General features: G+C 32.2%; 3 protein-coding genes across 4 annotated transcripts; all 3 read right to left on the bottom strand.

Annotated features, from left to right (window-relative positions):
- Positions 1–911: 911 nt before the first annotated feature.
- On the bottom strand, positions 912–3,662 carry LOC111795283 (ethylene-responsive transcription factor RAP2-7). The gene is made up of 9 exons (XM_023677613.2): positions 2,862–3,662; positions 2,685–2,710; positions 2,565–2,595; positions 2,359–2,446; positions 2,128–2,273; positions 1,998–2,044; positions 1,827–1,918; positions 1,523–1,624; positions 912–1,218 (listed from the first exon to the last, which is right to left on the bottom strand). Exons 1-9 carry the CDS (start codon positions 3,320–3,322, stop codon positions 982–984), a joined length of 1,230 nt encoding a protein of 409 aa, XP_023533381.2. The 5' UTR covers positions 3,323–3,662; the 3' UTR covers positions 912–981.
- Positions 3,663–15,439: 11,777 nt separating this feature from the next.
- LOC111795280 (Zinc finger C-x8-C-x5-C-x3-H type family protein) lies at positions 15,440–20,494 on the bottom strand. The gene is made up of 8 exons (XM_023677598.2): positions 20,212–20,494; positions 19,998–20,082; positions 19,748–19,888; positions 19,562–19,650; positions 18,574–18,762; positions 18,279–18,409; positions 18,099–18,201; positions 15,440–15,782 (listed from the first exon to the last, which is right to left on the bottom strand). The coding sequence occupies exons 1-8, from the start codon at positions 20,377–20,379 to the stop codon at positions 15,597–15,599; spliced, it is 1,092 nt and encodes a 363-aa protein (XP_023533366.2). The 5' UTR covers positions 20,380–20,494; the 3' UTR covers positions 15,440–15,596.
- A 684-nt stretch (positions 20,495–21,178) lies between these two features.
- ELP6 (elongator protein 6) lies at positions 21,179–25,571 on the bottom strand. 2 transcript variants are annotated; one of them, XM_023677586.2, is made up of 6 exons: positions 25,238–25,571; positions 24,538–24,610; positions 22,376–22,581; positions 22,141–22,284; positions 21,523–21,610; positions 21,179–21,431 (listed from the first exon to the last, which is right to left on the bottom strand). In XM_023677586.2, exons 1-6 carry the CDS (start codon positions 25,472–25,474, stop codon positions 21,406–21,408), a joined length of 774 nt encoding a protein of 257 aa, XP_023533354.2. In that variant the 5' UTR covers positions 25,475–25,571; the 3' UTR covers positions 21,179–21,405. The 2 variants fall into 2 exon arrangements, with proteins under 2 accessions (XP_023533354.2, XP_023533346.2); XM_023677578.2 differs by having other exon boundaries at positions 21,179–21,610.
- Between the last annotated feature and the right edge of the window lie 343 nt (positions 25,572–25,914).

Genomic DNA, 25,914 nt, shown 5'->3' with positions numbered 1-25,914 from the left:
CCTTTTCCACTTTCACATTTTCTTCGCATTTAATTTTAAAACATATTTTAAACGTTAAATCAATTTTAGGAATTGAATTACTATTTTTTTTAATTCCTTTTGTAGCCGATTTATTGTCAACTCAATTGAAAATAATTTTTTTAAAAAAACATCCCTTTTTATATTTTTATTTAGTATGATTTTAATTTTAAAAAATTAAAAAAATATATTAAAATTTTATTTCTAACAAATCATAATTTATTTACAATAGATTTACCATTAATATATAACTTTCACATTTTTCTAAATTTATATATATAGGATTCCAATCTAGTCAATGCCAAACAATCATTAGAACATTTTTTTTATTATTATTTATGATATGATTTTGTCTTTATAAATAATTATTTAATGTTCCATGACTCCATATAAAATTTTAAATAATATTTTTCACTAACAAACAATAAATAAAAAAAATTCAAACATCCCAATTCATGAAAAAAAAAAAAAAAAATTAAGGATCATCATCTAAAGTCCGTACATACACTATCACGAACACAATACATAACTACCGAGAAACATAAAACATTCTCTCTTTCTTACATCTACCGATCATTAAACTTAGTAACCACAGTGTAGAAACTACATTATCTACACGATTTCTTGAGTGAAAATAGTATCTATCTATTATTTATGTCTCGATTAGTTGAATAATTGTTAGATAGGACGGTTGAGGATTGAGGATTATTGGGAGTGAGTCCCACATGGGTTAATTTAGTGGAAGATCATGAGTTTATAATATAAGTGAGAAATACTATCTCTGTTGGTATGAGGTCTTTTATGAAAGTTCAAAGCAAAATCATGAGATGAGTGTTATTATCTAACTGAACTATGCTCGAATTGATTATTTTTTCTATTTATAAAAAGGTTGGAAATAAATAAATAATTAAGAATTATTTATGTCATTACCACCAAATAAAGCACATAAAATATTAGTGGTGGTCAAGAAATATTGGTGTAAGGCGTTGGAAGGCAGTGATTAGTGTGGAGAGGTGTGTTGTTTTGGGCATAAAATGAACCAAAATTATAAGAGGGAGAGAATCCTGATGATGCTGCACTCTTGGAACCATGGCTTTCTATCTTCTTAGTCTTTTCTTCGTTCACATTTCCTTCTATCGACCTCGCCGTTTGCCATCTCCAACCCGTCGACTCCTTGTTTCTCGTCTCTCTCCCTCTTTCCTGTCCAAAAAAACGACATGAATCAGTCATTTTCGACTCTAGACTTGTACGATAAACTTATGTTAATAGAATCAAACTGAAGAACTGAAGCACATGAAACTATCCACTTAGTTGAGAATCTCCACTATCCAGATACCACAATAAGACACGCGAGCCTCACGGTTTTAAATAGTGTCAACTAGGGAGAGGCTTCCACACCTTATAAAGAATACTTCGTCTTGAATTGATGTGGGATCTCACATATACTAATCGTGGCATAAACTATGCCTAGATATCTAAATTCCAAATTTCTCAGAAAAATTACCTGATTATGCGGTACAAAAGCAGAGTAAAAACTAGAGAACACAGAAGGAGGAGTATTAGGTTGTTGTCCGGTCATTCCATGTGCATAGCCATTGTTTTCATTCTGCCACCAAACACACATAACATGAACACATTTTTGACTTGATGGAACGAGCAAATAAAAAGTCAACAACAAAATAGTTACAGAATGAGACGTTAATATTTTTATATTATTATTTAGAATAAGTAGCTATTAAGAAAACGGATACCCACCACGTGAAATTAAATTAAATTAAATTAAATATAAATAATAGAGAGAGGGCCACCTTTGGTCTCTCAATGTTGAGCTTTTGAGAAGAATTACTAAAATGGTAGTTGAAAATTCCTCCAATGCTCAAATCAAGATTATGTCCATTGCCTACATTTAAAGCAAAATTATTTTATTATAATTATATATTGTAAAAAAAAACATTTAATTCCTTTTCTTTTTCTCGTACCTCCATTACTTGCATCCACGGTTGTCTCGGACCTTTCCTCAGTTCCCCTGAAAATTGTTGAATTAAAACAAGTTCATTTCCGCCATAACTGAAAGTGCATATCAGTGTATATCTTAAATATTTTACTTACTTATTTCCAATAATTTGATTCATTTGAGTTTCCCATCGTCCATATCTTTGAACAGATAGTCCTCTTAGCTTTGATCCTCCACGAGAAATTCCAGAACTTTGTCGACGTAGAACATGCACAAACTCTTCTTTGTTTAGATTCTTTGTCTGCAAAAAGAAAAAAAAAAATAACCCTTAAATTATTTCTTCTCGAATTCTTTAAATTAAAAAAAAAAAAAAAAAAAAAACTCACTTGTTTCATATCTTCGTCGTAATCACTTATATTGAAGTTTATATCTGCATCGACTCCTCTAAATTTTATAGCCGCTCGATCATAAGCCCTGTTGGCTCAAATTTCCAAAAATTAATATTGAAATTTAGATGCATATATAGTTTTTTTAAAATTTTATAAAAAAAAAAAAATTGAAGAAAATAAATAATTAAATAAAAATAGGTAACCTTGCTGCAGCATGGGCTGTGTCGAACCCGCCTGGGACAATTCAAACCCAAATTACTCATTAAATTGAATGTACAAAAAAGGAAATAAAAATTGGACTTTTATTGTTTTTTTTTTCTTACCCAAATAAACTTGTTTCCCACAATCCCTGACAAACACAAAAATCAAAATTATAATTAAAAAAATATTTTAAAATGTTTCCACGAAAAATAAAAATTCGAAATTCCTAAATTGGGAAAGAACTAATTATTATAATTATTAAAAAGTAACACTAAATTTTATTTTTTTAATTTAATTACCAAATATGAGATTCCCATCTTCCAGTACGCCGGTAAAACGTAACCCCACGGTACTGCGAGCTTCTGGACCGCGGCCCACGGCGGCTCTTCCTCACCTGCTGTTGTTTCGGCTGCGCAGTTTTCAGCTCCGGCTGTCCTCCACCGCCACCAGAATCCGCCGTCGGCGACAGGTTCAACCACTGTGTCCTGAGTATCGGAGACCCAGAATCTCCCCACCCACCGGCAACCGGGAAAAGCGGCTGGGTGACTAATTCAGGCACTGGACCGCCGCCGACGCCGCCGGGACTTTCCTTCTTGAGAATATCGAAGATTAAAACAGAGGACTCTTCATCTCTGCTGTTGCAGACCTCATCGGCATTAACGACAGAGGAATTCGAAGTCTCCGAATCCTCCATTACGATCCGATCCGTCGTCGCTTCGTCACGATTCATAATCGAATCGTTAAGATTCAACATCATCATTTCTTCTTCTTCTTCTTCCTCCTCCTCTTCAAAAACAGAGCAAAACAGAGCAAAACAGAGGAGAAAAAATCTTTTTTTTTTCTTAATTTTTATTGAAAAGAACAAAGACCCAGAATTCCTCTCGCCATAAAAAATCAATCTAAGAACCCAAAACCCGAAGAAATTATGAAAAAAATTAAAAAAAAAAAGGGATTTAATTGTTTCTTCTTTGGGAGTTGTAGGAAGCTTGTAAGCTGTAAGGCTATGGCTGAATTTTGAAGAGAGAGAAAGAGAGAGAGAGAGAGAGAGAGCAGAAAACTGAAAAAGTAAGTAGGTGAGAGAGAAGAGAGGTCTAGAAAAAGAAAGAATAGATCTTTAAACTGTGAAGGCCAAAGGGATTTTAGGAATATTTTTAAACCCATTCCTTTTTTAGCGTTAAATTTAAAGAATATAATAATAATATTATTATTATTAAATTAAAACAGTTAAAGTTGGATATTATTTATTATGCGATACCCAAACACGGCGCCGTGCTCAAGATGTTTATGTTCAAACCAATTAAAAATTAGGTTTCAATTGTATTCCTTTTTTGTCGTTCCAAGTGTTTTTTTATTTGTTTTTTTTTTTTTTTTTTTTTACTTTTTATAAATAAAAAATCATCTTAATAAATAAAATAAAATAAATAATTTTTTTTTATATTTTTATATGGAATAAAATTGTAAGGTCGGAGAAGAAAAAAAAGTATATTGTAACTAATATAATTTAGTAGGGAAGATAAGTATAAGATGCTTATTACCTATGTTTGTTAGTTAATGTCTATGTGAATTGGGTCGAAGTCAAAAGCAATTTTGAGAGAATCTTTTAACTATTTACAAAAATATGGCTTTGTCAAAAAAAAAAAAAAAAAAAGGACAATTTTCTATTTTTAATTATAACAAAATTCTTTTGTGGCTTAATTTCTACCATTTTCCTTATATTTTATCATATAATTTCAACCAAATAATTTTCGAACTTATTCATATATGCTATTAATATAAAAATAACTTTAATAATATATGTCACATTATAAATATTTAAGGTTGGAATAATAATTAAAATAAAACATAATTTAAATCAAGATGATATTTTAATCTATAGTTTTTGGCTCGTGAAAGTATTTGAATAGAAAATAATAATGTAATAATAACTATGGTCTATAACATTAAACTTTGAAACCGTATGGTCCGACCTTAACAAGTACTCGTCTCAAAAGAAAAGAAAAAAAAAACTTACCTAATTTGGCAAATTTAAAAGGAGGAACCTAATATAAATAATTAAATTAAATGTTCAAATAGACCAAAAAGACATAAATTTATTTGAAAATAAATTGGTTTGTACGTTGCTTTTTTTTTTTTCTTTTTTTTCCAAAATATGAATGTATTTGGTAAACCCTCACCCTCACCTAGCCGCAATTAATCCTCTATTTCATTGGTCGGTCACCTATCTAGCGAACCTCAACGGTAATTATAAACACACTAATTAAGTCTCTTCTTTATTTTCCATATGTTTTTAAATAATCATTAAGTCGTACACGTGTCATTTTCTTATTTGTCCAAACGCACAATTGCCGAACCTCTGATCTCACGTAGGCTGATCCTACACAGACAAGTTGACTGTACCTAGGTTTTTGGAGTTTTTCTAATATTTTAATGTAGGACCGTCATACGTGGCTAGTCTGGATTTGAACATACGACGTACGAGATTCAACGGATCCAACGGTTAGAGTTCATTGCGTCTACCTATAGACTATACCTTTAAAGCTGGCTTCCCACTAATTATGCTGCGGATTTAATAATATTTCCATAAAATATATTATATCTGCTAATAGATATTATCATTTCTGTGTTTTCGCTCAATGTTTTTAAAACACATATATTCGAATGAGGTTTTCACACCATTATAAAAAGTGTTTCGATCCCTTCCTCATCTGATGTGGGATCTCACACATCTCATCGAAGTATCGCATGCTTCTCGTAGCCACCACTATCTTGCCTTGCATCACATTATACACCTATGCTCTTCATTCCCTGCCACACCCCGACAACCCAATCGAAAATTTAAGGGTTAAGATTGTGAAATAATTTCAAGTTCCTTGAATTACCAACTTAACCAACTCGAGATTTTGGGTTAGGTCCAAAAATTTTAAAATAAAATAGGCTTTTAAAAAATTTAAAGTACAGTGCTCGATGAATCCCATGCTAGTTTTTATTTATTTATTATTTTTTTTATTTTATCATATATTATTATCTAAACCATGGATAACTTGTACTACTTATCATAACTCTCTTCATATATATATATATATCATAATGTAGAAATTATTTTAAATATTAAAAATGTATAATAATGTAAGACCTCCCTAACATTATTATATTTTTTATATTATTTTTTACAAAGATAATTTACATGAAGTATTTCTTCGATATTCTTTATTTTTAACCTTAATTAAGGTCGGATTTTGGTGCGTAAACTTTCAAAATGCTAGCTTAAAAGCATTGATATTCCCACGTACTACCATTCAAAACATATATAGCTTTAAACCACGCCCCATTTCAAATTTTAATACATTTTTCAAGCCATTAGTTATTTTTGGTTTGAACAAGAACGTAGTTCCATATTTTTTTCTTTTACTTATTAAACCCCTTTTTATAATAATACAAAATTATATATATAGAGAGAGAAAGCATAACAATTAAAGGTCATTATTAGTCGATATTGTCTGTTTTAACCTATTATGTATCGTCGTGAATCTCGAGAGAGGTTTCTATATTAAATATTTTATAAGACGTGTAAAAAAAAAAAAAAAGTTAAAAAAAAAGTTTATGTGGGGGTAAAAAGGGAATTTTGGGAGTAGCAATTTCGTAATTAGAATCCAATCAAATCCCATTCCACTCATACCTCAAACCAACCATTAATGGAAATTTCCAAAAGAGGACAATTATAATTTGTGGTCCCCACATGTCTTTTATCTCTCTTACTTTTTTTTTTTTTAAATAAAAATAAAATCTCTAAAAAGAAGGGGAAGAAAACAAAGATAATCATCAAACGAAGCATCCTGAGCATTGATTTGAGAATGAACGGCTGAGATTTGTGGGGTTGAATTTTGATAGTGATAAGAAAGGAAAGGGGCAAGGTTCCAAAAGTGGGGGGAGGGGGGGGATGGATATGGAAAGATTCTTGTGGTTGGCTGACATTAATTTCAAATCAAAAGAATAAAAAAATAAATTAAAAAATGAACGGTCATGATTGCATCACATTTTGCAGCTTTTGATTCATTGTTTTTTTCCTTTTGCAATTTTAGGGTATCGCTCACCATTGATTGGACATTCTGTCTCCATTAAGGTTTCTCTCTCTTCCCTAAATTATTGATACCCTAATTCTCATTTAAAATAAAATAAAATAAAAAAACAAAAATTCCATTTTTTTTTTAATTTTCTATTTAATATATCTCTCAATTTTTCAATTTTATGTCTCGAACATATCAGATAATACGGATCGAATAAAAGATCGCACTTATTTACTATTTTTTTTGGACATTACTAGGGCCGAGTTAAGTACTTGCTGCTCGTTAAACTCATAACTTATTGTTTATTAAATGAGCTTTTACTTTTTATTTATTTTTTCAACTTTGTTTTAAACATTTTTTTAAAACGAAATTAAAATTTTTAATTTTATTTTTTATAAATGGTGTATATTTTCACCATTTCAATAATTAAACGATAATAATTATCTCATAAATTAAAAATAATTCAAAGGTAACACTCATAACATCATTGACTAAAGGACAAGTTCGAAATAGTGAACAATAATTTAAAAAGCATGAAAAGGAATATATTATTATTATTGTATTATTATTGAATTTGATATAAATGGAAATATTATATTATATATATTTTGGATTCATGTGTTGTCCATTTGCTAGTAATTTAAGAAATCTTCTTGAAACCTCTTATGTTTGGCCCACAAATATTGATAGACATATACATTTCAAGGATAGCCCTATATGCATGTCCAAACAACCCCCAAAGCAACGCATACATATCCTTAGTGAATCCCATGTTGAGTTCGATAATATTTTCTAATGACTTTAATTCTATGCATCTCGATTTTAAAATATATGCGCACAACATAATAAAATATGTAATTAACGTTGTTGATGGTCCAGACATATAAATTAATATTAGTAACGTAGACGTGTATCGAAACTAACAGTTATTGTGATTAAAAGGTGGGTATAGAACATATATAAACAAAACCAAACGAAATTGAGAGTTCGAGAACCTATGATCGGGAACAGGGTCATGGGGGTAGAGAAGTAATTTGGGTACGAGGGGTAAAATGGGAATTTGACATAAGAAGGGGTGTGGTCCCTCCCAACTCCTGAACTCCAAGATAGTAATACACTAATAATAATAGTGCCATTTAAAGAGAGGTGCCTTTTGGAGTAAAAGAAGAGACACTTCATATTTTCTGCACGTGACTTTCCACCTTTACTCAAAAAAGCAAAAAAAAAAAAAAAAAACTTCTCTGTAGTCACTTACACGCTAATCATTCAACCGTGATTTCACAATTGTGGGTCCCGCCAGAGATCGACGGTTCATAGGGAGTGAGACGCAAATCAACGATCGTATATCCGCACGTGTCGTTTTCACAGATGGAATAATTGAGACCTGCGTAATTTTAAATAATGTTGCGTAACCTTTCTGTAAAAAAAAAAACAAGATAAAATCTGAACTACGCCGCTGCGGTTTGGGGAAAACGACACGTCATTTATGTCATATTTTGTTGGGCTTAGTTTCCTCCCATAAAAAAAATTAATAATAAAATAAATAGATATTCTTAATGTTAATATTTTATTTTTATTAAATAATTAATTAGAACAAATTCATAATTTCTTAAAATTGTTTGGCTTTAAAAAAAATACTATGACTTGAATAATAAATTATTGTTATGACGTAGTTTTAAAATCTGAGATCGATAGAGGAAAAGAACCAAACATTTTGATAAGGATGTAGAAACTTTTTACTCGTTTTAAAACCTTTGAGGGAAAGCCTAAAAAGAACAATATATACTAGCGGTGAACTTCAACTGTTACAAATGGTATAAGACTCGAGCACCGAATGACACACTCCAAAGGGTATGGACACAAGACGGTGTACCATCAAGGTTGTTGGGCACCGAAGGGGAGTCCCACATCGATTGGAGAAAGAAACGAGTGCCAATGATGATGCCTGAAGGGGTTGACATGAGGTGGTCTGCCAACAAGGATGTTGAGTCTCGTAGGGGGTGGATTGGGGGAGTCCTGCATCAATTGGAGAAGGGAACGAGTGCCAGCAAAGACGCTAAGCCCCGAAAGGGAGTGAATTGTGAAATCCTAAGAAGGGAACAAGTGCCAACACAGATACGAGGCTCTGAAGGGAGGTAGGTTGTGAGATCTCACGTCGATTACTGTGTGTATTTTTTCTTCTATAAATAATGACCTTGTCGTACTTTAAATGATTTGACTACTATTTTAACTTCATATGGATTAAATACATGTCCATTTTAAGACATTTAAAGTATGGTATAGTTTCAAATTTTACACGTAAGTTAGTGATAAACTCTAGTTCAAATCTCTCGAAATGTAGATTGTTACAAAACTACATTGTGGTAGTTTTACTAATCTCACCAAAACTTTATCGTAAAAATGTAAAATCGAGATAATAAGTTTAACATAAGTTAAAAGATAACAAGATTAATTTCATCCACGCTACAGTTTAAAATAGAAACAAGCTAAAGTTTAAAATCATCATAAAAATAAGCTTGAACGAACAAATCACGTGTGATCACATGGAGGAATCACAGTGTAGAAAGAGAAACAAGCTAGGGTAGGAGAAACAGCCGAAAAGAACAAGATTCCATGTGTATTGAGAGCGTATTAGGTCAAGTCGTGTGAGCTAGACAATGTGATCGATCTTTGCATGTGCTACACGAACGCGGCTAAGTAAAAATAAGTGTCCGTGCTTATATCATTTCGATTCTCTTACTCTAATTTTATATGTATCAATATTTACGAGTATTCAAAATAGTTAATACACACCGACTAACATCCACAATATTTATTTGTCTTGAAACTCGTGGACGTTTAGTATTTGAAGAGGTGGTGATATTTTTCAAAATATTTCATAAATGCTTAAACTTTATTCTATGTTATTATATACTCAACTACGAGACTTATTTTAAGTTCGGAAACATATATAATTAAAGTTTAGGGTTTAAATTATAACTCGACCCATATTTATATTTATTTAGTTAAATGACAAATAGAATGATGCATATATGGAAATATTTATTTTAAAAAATATTATTTAATTAGATTTGACTTTTTGAATTTTTTTTTTCAATTAAAAATTTGAGTGGTCCTTAAATAAATAAATAAACAAATAAAACCCATCATATTTGCCATCCATTAAGCATAGGATTCCCTTTTATATTTTGTATCCACCAGGCATTTGATTTTTTACTTTATTGCTAGTTTTTAATTATTAAAAAAAAATACAATTTTGTGATTAAATATTACTATTTATTTTTAATGTTATTTTAAAATCGAATTTATACCCTTTTTCTAATAGTTGAGAATTTTTCGAGTCAAAATTCTTAAAGTTGAAAATGAATTCGATAGTTACGTGAAAAAAAAAATATAAATTATGTTACAATTAAATTTAGACCTGATAAAAAAAAAATATATTGTCGTTAAATAAAAAAAAAATCTTGTTCGATGATATTTTTACAAACCCAATAATATAAACGTGTTACGAATATAAATAATTAATATATTTAGCTTAATATAAAATCAATTTAAATTTACTTAAATTGAAAGGGACAATATATATATTTTAAAATAATTAATAAAATATTATTCAACGTTGCGGTAATTACAGAGTCAAAAGCAATGCATGGGAATTGTTTCTTGTAACAACTAGAAATCACTTAAAAGAATAAAATAAACAGAACAACTTGGGGTTTATAATAATAATAATAATATAATAATAATGGAACAAAATTAAAAATTAATTTTCTAATTAAGCAAAGTACGGAATAATTTATTTAAGAAATTCCGTACTTAACTCCCCTCATTCCTATTAGATTCCTACTTTTCTATTTCTTTTTCCTTTTTTATTATTTTATGAATTTCGAAGTAAAATATAATATACAATTAATCTAACTTAATTGTTTAAATTACTCGAGTTGAAAATTATTTATTTCTTTATATATTATCTTTATTTTAAAAAAATTAATACCACGTATCCATTAGGCGTCGTGAAAAAGATTAAAAGCTAGATTCTTTATAAAAAAGGGATTGAAATGACTCGACTTTAACTAGAGATTTAAAAATATTAATTTTAGAAAAAGCAATGGAAAAAAGAAAATGACAGATTATTACCTTAAATGGATAATGAAGTTTGTGGAACAAATGTATTATTTAATTACTGACCAATATACCATCCATAAATTATAAATATTTAGATAAATTATAAATTTTAAAATAAATAAATCACTAAGCTTTTATTAATAAATCAGAATTAAAATGTTTTAAATAATGTATTAATTATAAACAAAGTATTAAGTTCAAATATTCATTTGATACAAAATTTAAAATATAAACCTCAATAAAAATAATAATAATTTAGACGGAGGGTACGAGGTTTCTGTGCCCCCGGCTTATGACGTGGCCTCGTTATCTCCTCTCATATAGCGTACATACATACTTATTCCATCCCTCCATCTGTAATTTTAGCCCTCTATTTTTTTCTATTTATTAAAAGCTTTCAATCTCAACCGCACACGTGTCTTTTTTTTTGTTCAATCCGAAGTCATACTCGAAGACTATTTTAAAAAATAAAATAGATATTTGATAATATTTGGACAAAAATGAAATTTAAACTTAAAAAATCTAGACTTGTTTCTTTGTTCGAGAGACTTAGTCGGGTGAGTCGGGTTAGTGAAGTTTGATGTTTTTAGTTTATGAGAATATGAATCGTAATAATTATATCTATGTGATTGACGTCTACATCGTTTTAAAAGTTAGTGATTAATGTTCACTTATTTTTCGTGTCAGTTTGGAAACTACTCCACGATATGTCCCTACAAAAAGTAAAAGTAGATTTTTCCCAACAGCTCGATCTTAGATTTCATATCGACGAGTCCTATGAGCTTATGTTTTTTTTAGTAAAAAACTTAGGAACAAAAATGGTCGAAAAAGGAAAGAAAATAAATGTTGTTTTTTTTATTTGGAGCCAGCTGTAAATATAAATGTGCTCAATTATATTGGTCTGTTTTGTAGGACATTATTTTGACGTTTGTCGATTCCTTTGTCTGTCTGGTTTGCCAACAAATGGGAGCAACAAAGATATGGCCAACCATCTCCTCTCAATTTATCTTATTGGTTAATTTTAATTTTATTATTTCGATTTCTTCCGTTTCTATGATTTTGATATAATGTTTATATTTGGAAAAGTCACTATCACGTTATAAACGATCAATAATTCAAAAGAAGAAATATTCCTTCTTTTAAAACATCTTTGGAAATAGATTTAATAGATATGGAGTGGGGTTTGTATATCAAAGAATAGTACATGTAGCTATGGATCACGGTTCGATGGAGACAGGGTGGAGTCTATATTTCAGAGATGGGAGCACGTGGCCATAAATCACGATAGTTTTCTTTATGTGATCGTAACTCTTTGTTTCTTTATTCGTTAAGCCATTCGGACTTCACGTTTAAAAAATAACGTTTAAGGCTATCGAATTTGCTAAACGTTCTATATTGTTCGTAATCTAATTTTACCTAATAAAATAAGTGAAAAATATGTTCGCTTTATTTGATTGATTCGTAAAGACAAAGCATATAATAAGGCAACCCTAATAACATTCCCTATCATAAATCAATTGCATTACACAATCTTCTTATTCTTTCTTTTAGTGTTCTTTCTCTTTTAGTCTTTGATTCTCGATCAATTAAAGCTCTTCCACTTCCTTTTTAAATTATGCAAAAATATTATAAAATAATTTTATTCACTTATTTTCTTCGTTTTATTCACAATAATTATCAACATTTTAATTTTTAATATAAAGACTTATATGATCTTTGGATTTAATCAAAGGTCCCTAATTTATTAGCTAACGTTCTTAGAATTATCCTAATTAAGGTGCTGAAAAGTAGGGTTGAATTCAATTAAAATTAACAAAATTTAAATAATTAAATGAAAAAATATTTTCATTTTGATAATTAATTTAATAAAAAAATAAAAAGAAAAAAATATATGAATTTATGATATTATAATAATAGAGATTAAAAAAATTGTTGTGATTGATGAAAACCGCCAAATAATAGTGTCTCAAAGAAACCTTATCCATTATTTAAGGAAAAATAACTAATTAATGAAATAAAATATTATTAAAAAAAAAACAAATATTTTATTTTTATTTTTATTAATTAAAACGTACATAACATCAATTATCATACAAATTAAAACAAAATATTAAAAGAAGCTGGTCGAAAATCACTGTCCAGCTACAAATAACCAATCGCAGATCACCACGTGGACAATTTCCAGTTAGTACCAAATTTGAATTTGGAACCGATACTCTTAGCGTGATTCATACGCGCGTCATTTATTGGCAATTAACGTCACTGCTTAAATCACAGGGATTTTATTAATAATATTTAAGTCTTAGACTTTATTATTTAATTACTTACATTTATTATTTATATATCACAAACAATTAAATAATAACCGGTTATTCAAATCCCAATTTATTTTTAAAACCAATGCAAGTGAAGTTCTTTTTTTTAAAGCTAAATTCGAGGTTCCGAATCTTTGACTTTTTAGTTGATATCACGTATTTTGTGTCGGTTGAGCGTGTTCTAATACCTTATTTACCGATTCCATCGTAGCGAATTTCTCAAAATTATAATCAAATTTTAATTAAATGTAACGACCCAAGTAAAGGATTCAGAATCAAATTCACCACCTGAAGGGCCATGCATTATCCTGCATCCCCGTGAAATGGTCATGTTATTCCGAATCTTTGACTTGTTATTCACTCATTTATATTACCCATCATTTTAATTATTTATTTCCAACATAACTTATTGGATTTAAAATAAACTTAAAAGCATATTTTATTTAAAAGTCGTCATGCTCGATCCACGTCGATTTCTAATTAATTATTATTATTATTTTGTTTTTTTAACAAAACTTTAAAATAAAAATAATTTATATTATAAATTGACATAAAATTTTATATTAAGTCAATGATGCCGTTCATCTTTTTAAGGTACGGCAACTATGAAATTAAGTACCGTACTTATCTTCTAAACATTTTGACTTTTTTAGTTGGTAATAATTATTTAGAATAATATTAAATTATAAATTGAGTTTCTATAATTTTAAAACTTTAAATAACACTTCTTACTTCATTAATTTTTTTTAAAAATTATGTATTTTTTTTTTCACTTCTACAACATTTAGAGCAATAATATTACAATTAGTTAATTATTTTGTGGTATAATCTGAAATTACAAAATTCTAAGATTAAAAAATGGGTTAATTTTATAAGTTGGAGTGTCAAAAATTTATTTTATTTTTTAAAAAACTAAAATATGGCAATAAAATCAATAAATGTGGAGAAATTTGAAAAATTAGAGAGGCAGATGGGCCACGTGGATATTTATTACTAATTGGACAAAACTCCAAAAAAAACAAACAAAAAAAAGACAAATTAATTAAGATATTTTTTTTTTCCGAAAATAAAAATGAATATATATATTTTTTATGGCGAAAAGGGTACGAGGTTATCAACCCTCCTGCATCCGACGACGTGGCCACTTTCTCTCCCTTCATCTCCTTAATTATAAATTTATTTTATTTTTTCGGATTTGACCCCATTCTCTACATTATTTACCGAAATGCCATCACCTATGGAGAAAGAATTTAGAACTAAATTTGATTTTCAAATAAAAATGATAAAATTAAGAGTTTGATTCTTAAACTTTTCTATTTTTATTATTGATAATAGTTTTGACTAAATCGAAATTTACATGATTTAAATTTGGGAGAAAATCCATTAAAAGTTTATATATATTTAAATTATTTATTGGGTTAATAAGAAAATTACCAACCTTCCGACCTCACATAAAGTAAGGGATTACGGGGAAAAAAAAAGTCTAAATGGGCCTTGGAAGTAAAAGGATGATTCTCAAGCCCAAAAGGTAATCTAAATGGGCCGAACCATGAAGGAGTAGTTTTGTTCTTAAATATTTTGGTAACATTACCATTTTAATTTTACTTCAAACTTTGTCAAATTATATGATTTTTCACTTTAAATTTTCAATATTATTGAACTAGACCCTAAAATATTGTAAATATTACATTTTCTAACAACTATATCATTTTATGCAAATTCATTCATTAATTTTTTTTTTTTAAAAGGAGTAATGTTTGTATCACAATAACCCACTAATTTCTATAATATTAAGTTTTAAACAAATTTTAGTTTGATTAGTTCACAAATTAACCATTGATTATTCTTTTCAACTCACATATTTTAATCGAAAACTGGCTCTAATATAGATTTTTTTTTTTAATAAACACATGGTTTATAATTCATTGAAGGCATATGAAATATTTTTATAATGATCTTTCGATTGAAAGTTTATCAAATGGGCAAAATGGCAATATTTTTTCAAGTTTAAGGAAAACACTACAACACTTGCTTAAATATAATGGTGAAATTTGATGAAATTAAAATTTTAAAAGTGAAAATCGATATAAGCAGGTAAAATTCATCAAAAAGTCAAAAGGACAGCTGAAAATACCTTCACAAAAAAAAAAAAAAAAAAAAAAAAAGCTTAAATTTGTAAGCAATAATGAGTAGTAGTTGAGATTAGGGTATAAAACTGAAAAACCTGAAAGAAAAAAAAAAAAAAACGGCTTTAAACCGATCAAACTGTTGTTAGTTTGGGTTTGAAACGGATGAGTTTGGGAGATTCGGTTTGTAAATGAAAAAACACCGAACACTGAACACATGAAAAGAGTGAAGAGAAAGAAGCACATGGAGTCAAAATTTGAATATGTTATATGGCAACCAGAGTCGGTCCAATCCCAGATAAGAGAACATAAAAACTCAGAATCCATTATGTTCCTTAATTTTTTAACAAACAACAAACACACACTCTCTCTGCTACAGTGAACAATGTCTCTCTACCTCCCTCTCAAGAGGCCTCGATACCTGGCTCCCCGATCTGAATCGACGTTCTGGATAAACTTGCCTCAAGCTCGTTTAGCTCATCAAGATCCAGTTCGTCGTCGTCGTCGTCGTCCTCGTCCAGGAGGACATCTTCAGAATCATCAACAGCACTTGTTGAGGTACTGGGTCCACCCGTTGCATTATCTTTAGCCTGAAATTGCACGTGGTCATTAAAAGGATGAGAGTTGCACGATCAGTTCACCAAACAAATCAACTGGACTTGAATTTGTACGTACAGTCAGCTAACTGCTTTAATGGGAAGCAAAATAATAACTAACAAAAAGAAACGTATTGAAACCATCTACAGTTGAAGATGAGAGAGATGTTTTGATATTGAGATAACTACAAAAGCAAACCTCCTGGGTTGCACAAAAATCTCTCTAGCCTCGAACTATACCAGGGCATGAATCTAGGGGCCATGATCACTAACCACTTGGTGGAATGGTCTAAAGTCCACAATCAAGTGCTGCTTCTTCCCAAGCCTTATTGGGAATGCTCCAACAAGATCTAACCCCACGGAAGGCCAAGTAGATCCATTCGACGTTAATTCCTCTAACATATAGTGCCAGTAGTAAACTTATGGGCATGCTTTGTTTGCCAACGTCCTACCTCTCAAATGATTTTACCAGTGGTTGAGATGTAATTAGACATACAGATCCTCAACTTCTCCCAGATGGCATAGCGCTACGGTCTCAAGAAGGAACGTCTATAAAGCTATCCTTTGATTGGTATGATGAAGCTTCCGAGTGACTGCTTTATCAACAGAGTTTCTTTCCCAAGATCCTGTAGCATTAGACAAAACATACAGTTCTTTCTCTGCTTTAAGAGAGTCAAACTTCCTCAGTGGTAATAGCATGTATCTAGCACAAATTAATCAAGGAGGACCCAAGATTGGCAAGGGTATCCGCACAATTGTTCTCTCATGGGAGAAATCCTAGTATCTCTACATTTTGGTATCAGATCCTTTGAAAGAATGAGAGAGAAGCTGGCAAAGCTATAGCATTCAGGCTTATTTTCAAATTTGAAAGCTTTAAAGATGTACTCTCACATCTTCATGGTTCTGTCAAGTGTGATAGATAAGATTGATGGATGATTTAGAGAGATTTCCTTAAATGGGAAGGATTATAGTGCCTCCAAGTCCAAGGGTAATAATAGCATTTGGATTGGACGATGAATGAGAACTGAGATCTCATATTCATCACATATTCAGGAAGAATCTCAATCATGATGGGTCAGACTAGCGGTCATTGAGCCAGTGCTAAAAGTAAAGTGCTTAAATGAAAATGGATATCAGGAAAATATTTCGAAAGAAGAGTCTCATCAATAGAAAGGTGGAGGTGGGCCACCCTCACCAACAGATAGGTTTTTTGTTCGTCAGAACAGCTAAGCTGATTGTAGAATTTAGAAATTAGATCAACCAAGGAGTGTCACTAATAAAACTTAGTTAGAACGCATTGACAAGCAGTCGGAGGTTATTTCAAGGTCATTGTCCAATATATTTTGGAAGTCCAAAGTTCACAAGGTGAAACTCTATATTTGGTCAGCTTTTCTTAGAAAGTTAAATAAATGAGGCCCATCGCTAGCAGAGGAACCCCTGTTTTAAATCATTTGCTAAGCTGGTGAGCCTTTTGCACCCAAGATAATGAAAACCAAAACTCTCTCTTATGCTACTTACCTTTTTTCTGAGCGAATCTGGATGCTCTTCACTTTGTGTAACTTCAGAAGTGAGCTATTGAGATTTCTACCGATAAAGTTTGTTCAAGTAACCGCTAAGTTAAGCCTTCAAATCAATGAGCTTATGCTATCTAATGGTGTCAATGTGTTTGGGGAGAAATGAGAACTTTTCAGTCAGTATGGGTTGGGTTAGAATTTTTAACTTGCTGAAGTAGTGAAACCTCAAGAATGATTTCTTGTACTTCAACTACACCAACATCATATCTTCTGGTCCCTTCGTCGGATAGAACTACTTGTCCTCCTTTTCTTATTTCTCTTTTGAGGGACGATATTTTTTCTTGAACCACTAAAAATAGCAATACAAACAAAATTACAGCTATCACTACAGAAACACAAAGAATATAGACAACATATTTTCAATAACCAAGTCTAACTAACATACTTCAAAGTGGTTGGAGCACATGGAATAAATCAATCTGTCTAACGATTGGAAATTTCCATCGCTAAGACACTGACAGGCTTGGATAAAAGAAACTATTTCTTTCCTCAGATACCTCTGCGTAGCATATTACATTTGCATATGGTAAGCAGTAACATTCAAACCATCCTCATATTAAAACAAAGGGGTAGGTGCATAAAAAGTGATGCCCAGAAATTTAAATGTTCGACTAAAAAATTCATCAGGGAAGAATGTGGTCATGAAGTCACTGTTCACATGGCATAACTCATGAATAGAGTCGCAAATGACTCTGAAGAAACAAGCAATCTGTATAAAATTCACACATAGGATTACCTTTGGTTCATCGGCTTCAGGTTCTTCTTCTCGCTGATATTTTTCATATGCCTCAGCATCATCCACAAACAAGCTTGCATTCGCAAGAAACAACTCCCGACCACTGGAAAAAAAACAAAAAGCTTATGTCACTATTAATTACTTTATAAAAGTAATTAGCTATATGAGTAATCTAGAAACCTCATGCGGTCATTCTTAGCTCTCTCTGCTTGTTGTGCAGCCAAACCAGCATCTCTTTCATCCATCTTTTTCTTCTTCCATTGGAAGAAAAGCTCCGGAGTAATGGGAGTAGTGGTTTTAACTTTTGCCCGCTGGGATAAGCAAATAAACATAGTAAAAAGATGTAGCGTGAAACTGAAACCCAAAATTGAAAAAGAGTAAAAGGCTGTAATTTTTTTAAAAAGCATTTTCTTGTTTGGTTTAAAACGTCAACAGGAGAATAAAAACCATAAGCAATTAAATTGAATTGAATCACCTCATTCTCAATCTCTTCCTCTATGGCAAGCTTTTGACTCTCCTCTTCGAGCAGTTCCTTCATTTGTGACTTTAAAACATATCCTGGAGGAAGAGCATGTCTATAGTGGCAATCTTTACCACCATTAGGACACACCCAAAACCAGCCATACTGCTTCTTCTCCACTGCTTCCAGAAAATGCTTGCAGACCTGTAAATTATCCATTTTTAAAAGATCATTAAAATAGGATACTAAATTATCTCAACTATAACAAGCAATATACAGTTGTCTAGAAAACCACAAGGATTTTAGAAAGACCGCATGTCAGCACAATATAATAGCATAACTCAATCACTGGAAGTGGAAACATAATCCATGCGTTGGAAACAGAAGTTCACAAATAATAGTTCTAAAATTAAGTATTACCAATATGAGCTTTTTTTCTATTCACCAGCAAGCTTCACTTCTACAGTAACAAGAACGTCAAAGTCAGTTCTTTCCAGACCCATCCCTTAGACCTTCAAATTATAAGTTGGCGAAAATCCTAGCGCATGCCCAATTCTAAAAAAATACCCTAATTTTTAATTCACGAGAGATTAGACATCATAACCTTGCCCAACAATGTCACCACAAGGAAACGTATTAGTTTCCAGTTAATACATAAAATATGGCTGAAGGCAATGCCTTGAAGAAGCGAGGCGTAAGCCTGAATAAAAAATGACAAGGCATTGAATATAAAGTATAAACCATACACACAAGTGAACATCAACGTTTTTTTTTAACACTACAACAAATTCATTTTAGTCTTCTAGTCAATTCGAGGTGTAGAAACTTTAATGCATTGTCATGAAGGCTTAACCCTCTTCTACAAAAGGTGTAAGACTCTTACAATTCAAAGAAAGGATGATAGATAAAGGGATTGCATATTTGAGTTAATATGTCAGAAGTAACAAGCTCAGACAATGCAATTTAACGTAAGAACGCTATGAAGGGGACATGAGAAACATACAATCTCAGTTGGCTTGTTGAGGTTGTAATCATTCTTTTTTGATTCGATGACCTTCTCCAATGTCTCTTGATCCCAATCCTCCATCGTATCTAAGGAAAAGCATTGGCCGTGAAAAATTTTTAGTAAAAGTATTTAATAAATGAAAAATTATATGACTTGTAGAAAATAAGAATGTTAATCTCTCACCTTCATCACGCTTATCACTATATATATCAATCTTTTCACCCTTCCTCTGGACATTCAAATCATGTGAAAACTTGCATTTAAAACCTTTCGTACACTGTCCCGCTTTAAAAAACTCACAAAGTATAGACTTGGGATCAACACCTAACCAAATAACCAAAATCCAATATCACATTAGTTCAATACGAAAGCTTCGACGCAAACAATAAATCTGAACTAAAACCAAAGACGAAAAGTAATAAATCGCACATACCAACGGGTACTTTGGGCTGACTAACAGCAATCTTGAACAGGTCATTTAGCTCCTTCTCTTTAGCTTTTTCTTCCTCCTTCTTTTTCTGCTTAATGCCAAAACCAATCAATCAGCTTCTTCTCGTTCCGAAAAGTAGAAAAAAAATCATCAGAAAAAGAGATTAAACTGTCCCCTTAATTAACCAGCAGAATAAACTTGGAGCGGAAAACCGGACCTTGGCAGCTACTTTCGGGTCGACCTTTGGCTGGACAGATTGCTTGAGATTCTGGACATATTTCTGGACGTTTTTGCTCTTATTCTTGTTCTTGAGACCGAATGTCTTGTCTTCAACGACCTTCTGCTTCTTCGCTAAATCGGCCTTGGATTGCTGCTTCGGCGGCATGCTTATTTCGAATTCAAAGTCGATCGGCAGCCAAAAAACCAAGGAAACCCGAAGACGAATAAATACCAAGGCAGAAATTTCGCTCCAAGAAAACACGATATTCGATTTTAAGGGTTTGTACGAACAGATTTAACTTTGTATTGTTTAAATGACAGTCCTGTCCTCCACTTATTGGTGGCCTTTAGCTTTCAATTGGGCCGACCCAACGAAGGCCCATCAACTAGCGGGCCCTAGAAGGCAATCACTAAACTTTCAATTGGGCCGACCCAACTAAGGCCCATCAGCTAGCGGGCCCTAAAAGGCAATCACTTCTTAGTTCTTTCCCCAACTAATGTAGAATTTTGTTTGCACTCTTAACATTATCACTTTGATTTCCATTTGCACTTTGTGAAAATTAAATCTCATATTGGTTAAAACAATAGAATTCATGATGAAAAACACATTGAATTGTTGTTAGAGCAAGAAAAAAAAATAGATGGTGGTGCTTAGACACTCGATGCATCCCCTCAATCGTTCTACAAATTAAGTCTATGATTGATATACGGTCGTTCCTGTCCCAAGCGAAAACTAGAATAAATAAATTAATTTTTGCAATGCATCGAAGTTTCTACTAAAGATTAGATCTCGAGCCAACCTGAACACAGTTCAATTAAGACATATCAAGATGTTAAAGGTCTAAATCAAATTCTAAAAATTTAGGACCAAATTGAAAATGCATACCAAAGACAACCAAATTTTAACTTATAAACTCTTAAACTATCTGTTAGGATAAAACTAAAAATCAGCGGCTATTGGATAATTTGCAATAACTGAATGTTCATATTTATCAATACTGACTTTGGAAACGAAAATAGCAAATAAATAAGCAATTTTTCCCTTTGTTATAATGTCAAATAAAGAGGTAGGTTTCACACAGAACAAATCGACTGTAGAGCAAGGAATCTATACTGTCCGTGATGATCTCAATAGAGCGCCTTCCTAGTTGCATCACGAACAGTATCAACAGATGCTCGAAGTCGGGCAACTTCACCGGGTTAAGAGCCAACATGGTACTACACAAAAAGGTATAATTATCAAATCTGTCTACTTTTCTTGCCCAAGGCTTTCCTCAAGCTCTGCTTCCAGAATAAAAAAATTCAGTACCATTTTCCTTGATGTAAAATTGAAAATTATGCACTCTGTTTCTTAAGTTTTCTTGCAGGCCTCCGACTGGTTTGTTCAAAACTGTCAGCTGCAGAGAGGAAAACGAAACCTGATTATGATCATGATTGCCCTAACAATGAGTGGCAGCAACAAATGTGAATAAAATCGGGTCAAACAACGAAGCGGGAAAAAGTATGCTAAGCAGCTTGATGATGTAATCGATATTTAAAAATTTATTAGCATTATATACAGTATCTTTAGTCTCAACAGCATATACTACCTAAGGTTACATCTAAAACAGCCTGGTATAAACAGGCACTGTTACAGGGAAAGAGTTAATGTCATCAACAACCCCTCACATATAGTGCCAGAAATCTGGAGGAAATGATAGGTAACTAAGGGCCTCTTTGGAACAACTTTTTAATGCTTAAAAACAGTTTAGAATGATGGTTTGGAGTGACTTTAGCACTAAGAAAGTCACTCCAAACAGGCCCTATGATCGGGAAGAGTTGTTGCACAATTCTTGACCAAGGAAGATGTAGGAGAAATAGTTCAAACATAACTAGGCGTAGAAAACAAGCTGATTAACATGAAAGTTATAAAAGCAAGAAATGGCACCTGCCCATGAACGTCCTTTGCTATACCAGTGGCTAGTGGGCCTACTTTTATCAAAACGTCAGCAAGGTATTCCATCTGTAGAATCAGTGGCCTTTCGATGTCCAGGTAAACATCTTCGTGACTAAGTGCAATAATGGAACAACCCTGTGGCAAGAGCAAAGTATGAATACTGGAGGTTAAATATAACAAGGACATGTGAAGAAGAGAAGAATTCAGTACGCTTAAAGGGTCTTACAATTTCTGATGTTAAAGTGTGGCAATAATGAAGGAAGTCTAAGACATGATTTGAAGAACCATTGGCAGCAACCTCCAGAAGAGGTATATCATCAATCACAATGGTGACATGCCTTTTGTTCTCTTGAATTAAGGCACTAACAGCTCTCTGAATTTTACAGTACAGTCCAACAAGAACACCTTCACCAGTTTCCTTTCCACTTCTATCTGGTAGCAGAAAAAACTTGTGCCATATCAAAGATTTGGTGCCATGAAATACATAATGAAAAGCCAAAAAACAAGCACCTTTCGGACCAAAAAGGAACGCATGACAAAAAAGCTCTATAATTGGAAATACTCCAATGTTCTTTTTTTTTTTTTTTCTTTTTTTTTTTGGTTCTGCTTTGACAGGAAACGATTTCATTGATCGAATGAAATGATACAGAATGATGTCCCAACAATAGGGATTACAAATGCTACATATATATATGACGGTGGCCATCAAATGCTTATAAATGCTACACTCTCCAATCTCCTCATTTATTACTGGTCTCTGTTTAATGGCAGGCGAGATGAAAAGATCATCACAAATTTCTTTTGGGAATGGCTCAAGAATCCAAGATGGAGAAAGGCATGCACAATGTTAGTTGGGATATTACCAAGAAGCCCCTTTTACCTTGGAGGCTTGGGCATTGGCAGTGTAAAAGGAAAAAAATGAAGCTCTACTTGCCAAATGAATTTGGAGATTCACTAATGAAAGACAAACCCTTTGAGGCAGGTTACTATGTCTAAGTATAACTAATCTGACCCTTGCCATCGACAGCATCCTCCTTCCAGGAAATTCTCTTCCAAAGTCACTTGGCCATATATCTCCAGCTATCCATCAGTATTAAGGACCTTGGAAAGCAAAAATTGGTGATGGGAGAGAGAGATCCTTTTAGAATGAGCAACGGACTGGTGATGGCTCATTGGCTCAATCGTTCCTCAATCTTTACAGACTTAACATATAAGCCATATGCTTTCATCTCAGAAAGATGGAATCAGATGAGATTAGTAATGGGCTTCCTTGCTGCATCGCTTGAAACGGTAATTCTTTCAAATGCTATGGATAGATGGGTTTGGCTGATGGAAACATCAACCATTTTCTCGGTGGAGTCCTATAATCAACATGGCCAAAACAACAAAAACATGACATAGACCCCTCTACAATTGCCTTTGTGATGGAAAATACCGTAGGAGTTTCGGAAACTCAGCCCACAAGAGTATCAACACCAATAACAACAAAAGAAGTTACTGCATCAAAACTTATCCTCATCAGTCTGTGTTTTCTGCTGGAAAGACACAGAGTTGCAAGGTCACCTCTTTATCACTTGTTCCTTGGCTGGGCACTTCTGGTCCTCGGTTTCAGAAGCCCTTGGTAGGCACGTTACATGGCCTATCATCATTCGCGAATTCCTCTCCTACATGCTCATGGGCCAACACTTCATGGTTCAAAAGAGGACCATTTGGAACTAGCTTATCAACACCTTTTTATCGACCCATTAGAAAGAGAGGAACAGCCACGTTTTCAATGACTTGGGTTCTCTTTAATGCTTTCGGTCAGTGTAAATGTGCAAAATCCTTCAAGGACTAGGCTCACTAATCTTTTAGCTACGAGAAGAATATTTTGTTATCCACTATGAATATTTGGAAGTTTTTGTTTCCTCTTTTGTTAATTTCATTCATCAACAAAATTCTTGTTTCTTTTCCCAAAAAATAAAAAAATAAAAAAATAATAACAATAGTAGAATGAAAAGATGAAAAACACGATAAATTTAAAAAGATGAGGAAACATTTTTTATTTTATAGCAAAACTGAGAGAAAAAAAAAAAAAGAAAAAAACCTAATAGCCATCTTTATTTCATGGTTATCCAGATATCCAAGCTCAGTAATGAGGAAGTAATGGGGGGTCAATGAATTATGAAAAATAAATTCTTCGCTGCAAGTGTAGAAAGGGTGGGGGACAACCTACTTCATCAATAGCTGGATATGCAACCAATCCCTTCTAAGTGTAAGTAAATCATCATTTATACAAGTAGAAAATAAAGCTACTCCAACAGATGCAGAAAAGAACGAGAAGTTTGAAAAAATGGAGGGGGAATAAGATAAAAGCTTAAATGATGATATTATACCTGGTTTTCTCACCTGAACAGCCCACCGTAAGCATGTCTAAGAAAAAGAACCTATGGCTGTCCCTTTGAGCAGCTAAGTTACACCCCTGATTAAAATATAGTTCTACAGATGAATACTCTCATTCTGAACACTAAATTAAAGTAATTAAATGACAGAATTTCAGCACGACAGATAACAGATGAATGAGAAGAGAGATCCAACATCAAGATATTATTGTCAATTTTTATCACTAAAAGCTAGATAAGTCAAAATGTTTCTTTATAAGCTTATCAATCATCATTTAATAACGATTTGGTTCTTGAAAAAATAGCTTATTTCTTTACCATTGAAAGATTAGTGATTATAAACTTAATTTTCAAAAGGCCAATAATCAAATTGTTATCAGACTTAATAATTTCATAAACTATATTCCACTAAAAAGAATACCAGTCAATCGTCCAATAACGAATTCTTTATGCAACTCGTGAATATGTAATTCTTAAAACTTATTATGTTGATAGCAGCCTCGAGGAGTTGAGAATTCTCCGTTAGTCCTGCTATATAATCTTGTAATAAATTTCCACCACGGTTCCTCTCACCAACAACCAAGTTCAAGTGAGCAATAGGAACTCATACCACAATCGAAAAAGGTCCGTCGCCAAACTCAAACCAACAAATAGCAAACATCTAAGCTATAAACATCCACACACATGCATAAATAGCGAGATCGCACCAGTTTCCTGAGCACGCGGTCATAGTGAACAAAGGACTGAGAGAATGCAATGAAGATGACGGCATTGGAAGAGTGAGGAGAAGAAAAGGCGCGCTTGAGGAGGTGATGAAGAACAAAAGCGCCGCTGGTTTCAACACAATCCTCAACAAGCAACAGACGGCCGACCAGAGGGGAGAGACTCGTAGAATCATCGAGACCTAGAGCTTCATCAAGCAAATTCGAAGTCATTCGGCTCATGATGGTTCGAGGTTTTAGGGCGGCGACAGGCGGAGCAGAGAGAGAAAGGAGAAACCAAATATATAGTAATTTTTCGTTTGGTTCCTAATGTGGTAACTGGAAATGCTTCGCGGTCCTATGCTGTATTTAATTTAATTTTTAATTTTTTTTTTATAATTCTGTTTATTTACTTTCCACTCATATTTTAAATGAAGCCCTTTTTTTTTTTTAAGTAAACAAAATAAATTATGAAAATTTATTTTTAATTTTAGAATTTGATTTTTTTTTTTTAAAAAAAGGTGAACAAATATAAACTCTTCAAAAAATAAAAATAAAGCAAAATCGTTAATGACTATTGGTTGTACTATTATGACGAGTTTTTGTAGTTTGAAATTTGTAATGATTTAACGAGGTCCATTTCTTCGATCGTTTTTCACTCGCAAATGTTGGCTTGCTGATCT

This window comes from Cucurbita pepo, chromosome 1, assembly GCF_057944985.1.
Source record: "Cucurbita pepo subsp. pepo isolate OVF chromosome 1, ASM5794498v1, whole genome shotgun sequence".
Lineage (NCBI taxonomy): Eukaryota > Viridiplantae > Streptophyta > Magnoliopsida > Cucurbitales > Cucurbitaceae > Cucurbita > Cucurbita pepo.
This window is presented reverse-complemented; position numbering and strand designations above follow the sequence as displayed.

Coding starts and splice junctions, on each gene's coding strand:
- LOC111795280 (XM_023677598.2), bottom strand. CDS start 20,379: ATGCCGCCGAAGCAGCAATCCAAGGCCGATTTAGCGAAGAAGCAGAAG. Junction 20,083..20,211: donor ACCCGAAAGTAGCTGCCAAG/GTCCGGTTTTCC, acceptor GGCATTAAGCAG/AAAAAGAAGGAGGAAGAAAA. Junction 15,783..18,098: donor CTGAAGCCGATGAACCAAAG/GTAATCCTATGT, acceptor GTGCAATTTCAG/GCTAAAGATAATGCAACGGG.
- LOC111795283 (XM_023677613.2), bottom strand. CDS start 3,322: ATGATGATGTTGAATCTTAACGATTCGATTATGAATCGTGACGAAGCG. Junction 2,596..2,684: donor TGGGAAACAAGTTTATTTGG/GTAAGAAAAAAA, acceptor GAATTGTCCCAG/GCGGGTTCGACACAGCCCAT. Junction 1,219..1,522: donor CTTTTGTACCGCATAATCAG/GTAATTTTTCTG, acceptor TTTTTTGGACAG/GAAAGAGGGAGAGAGACGAG.
- ELP6 (XM_023677578.2), bottom strand. CDS start 25,474: ATGAGCCGAATGACTTCGAATTTGCTTGATGAAGCTCTAGGTCTCGAT. Junction 24,611..25,237: donor ACCGCGTGCTCAGGAAACTG/GTGCGATCTCGC, acceptor TATTTTAATCAG/GGGTGTAACTTAGCTGCTCA. Junction 21,611..22,140: donor CAAAGGACGTTCATGGGCAG/GTGCCATTTCTT, acceptor TCCTCTCTGCAG/CTGACAGTTTTGAACAAACC.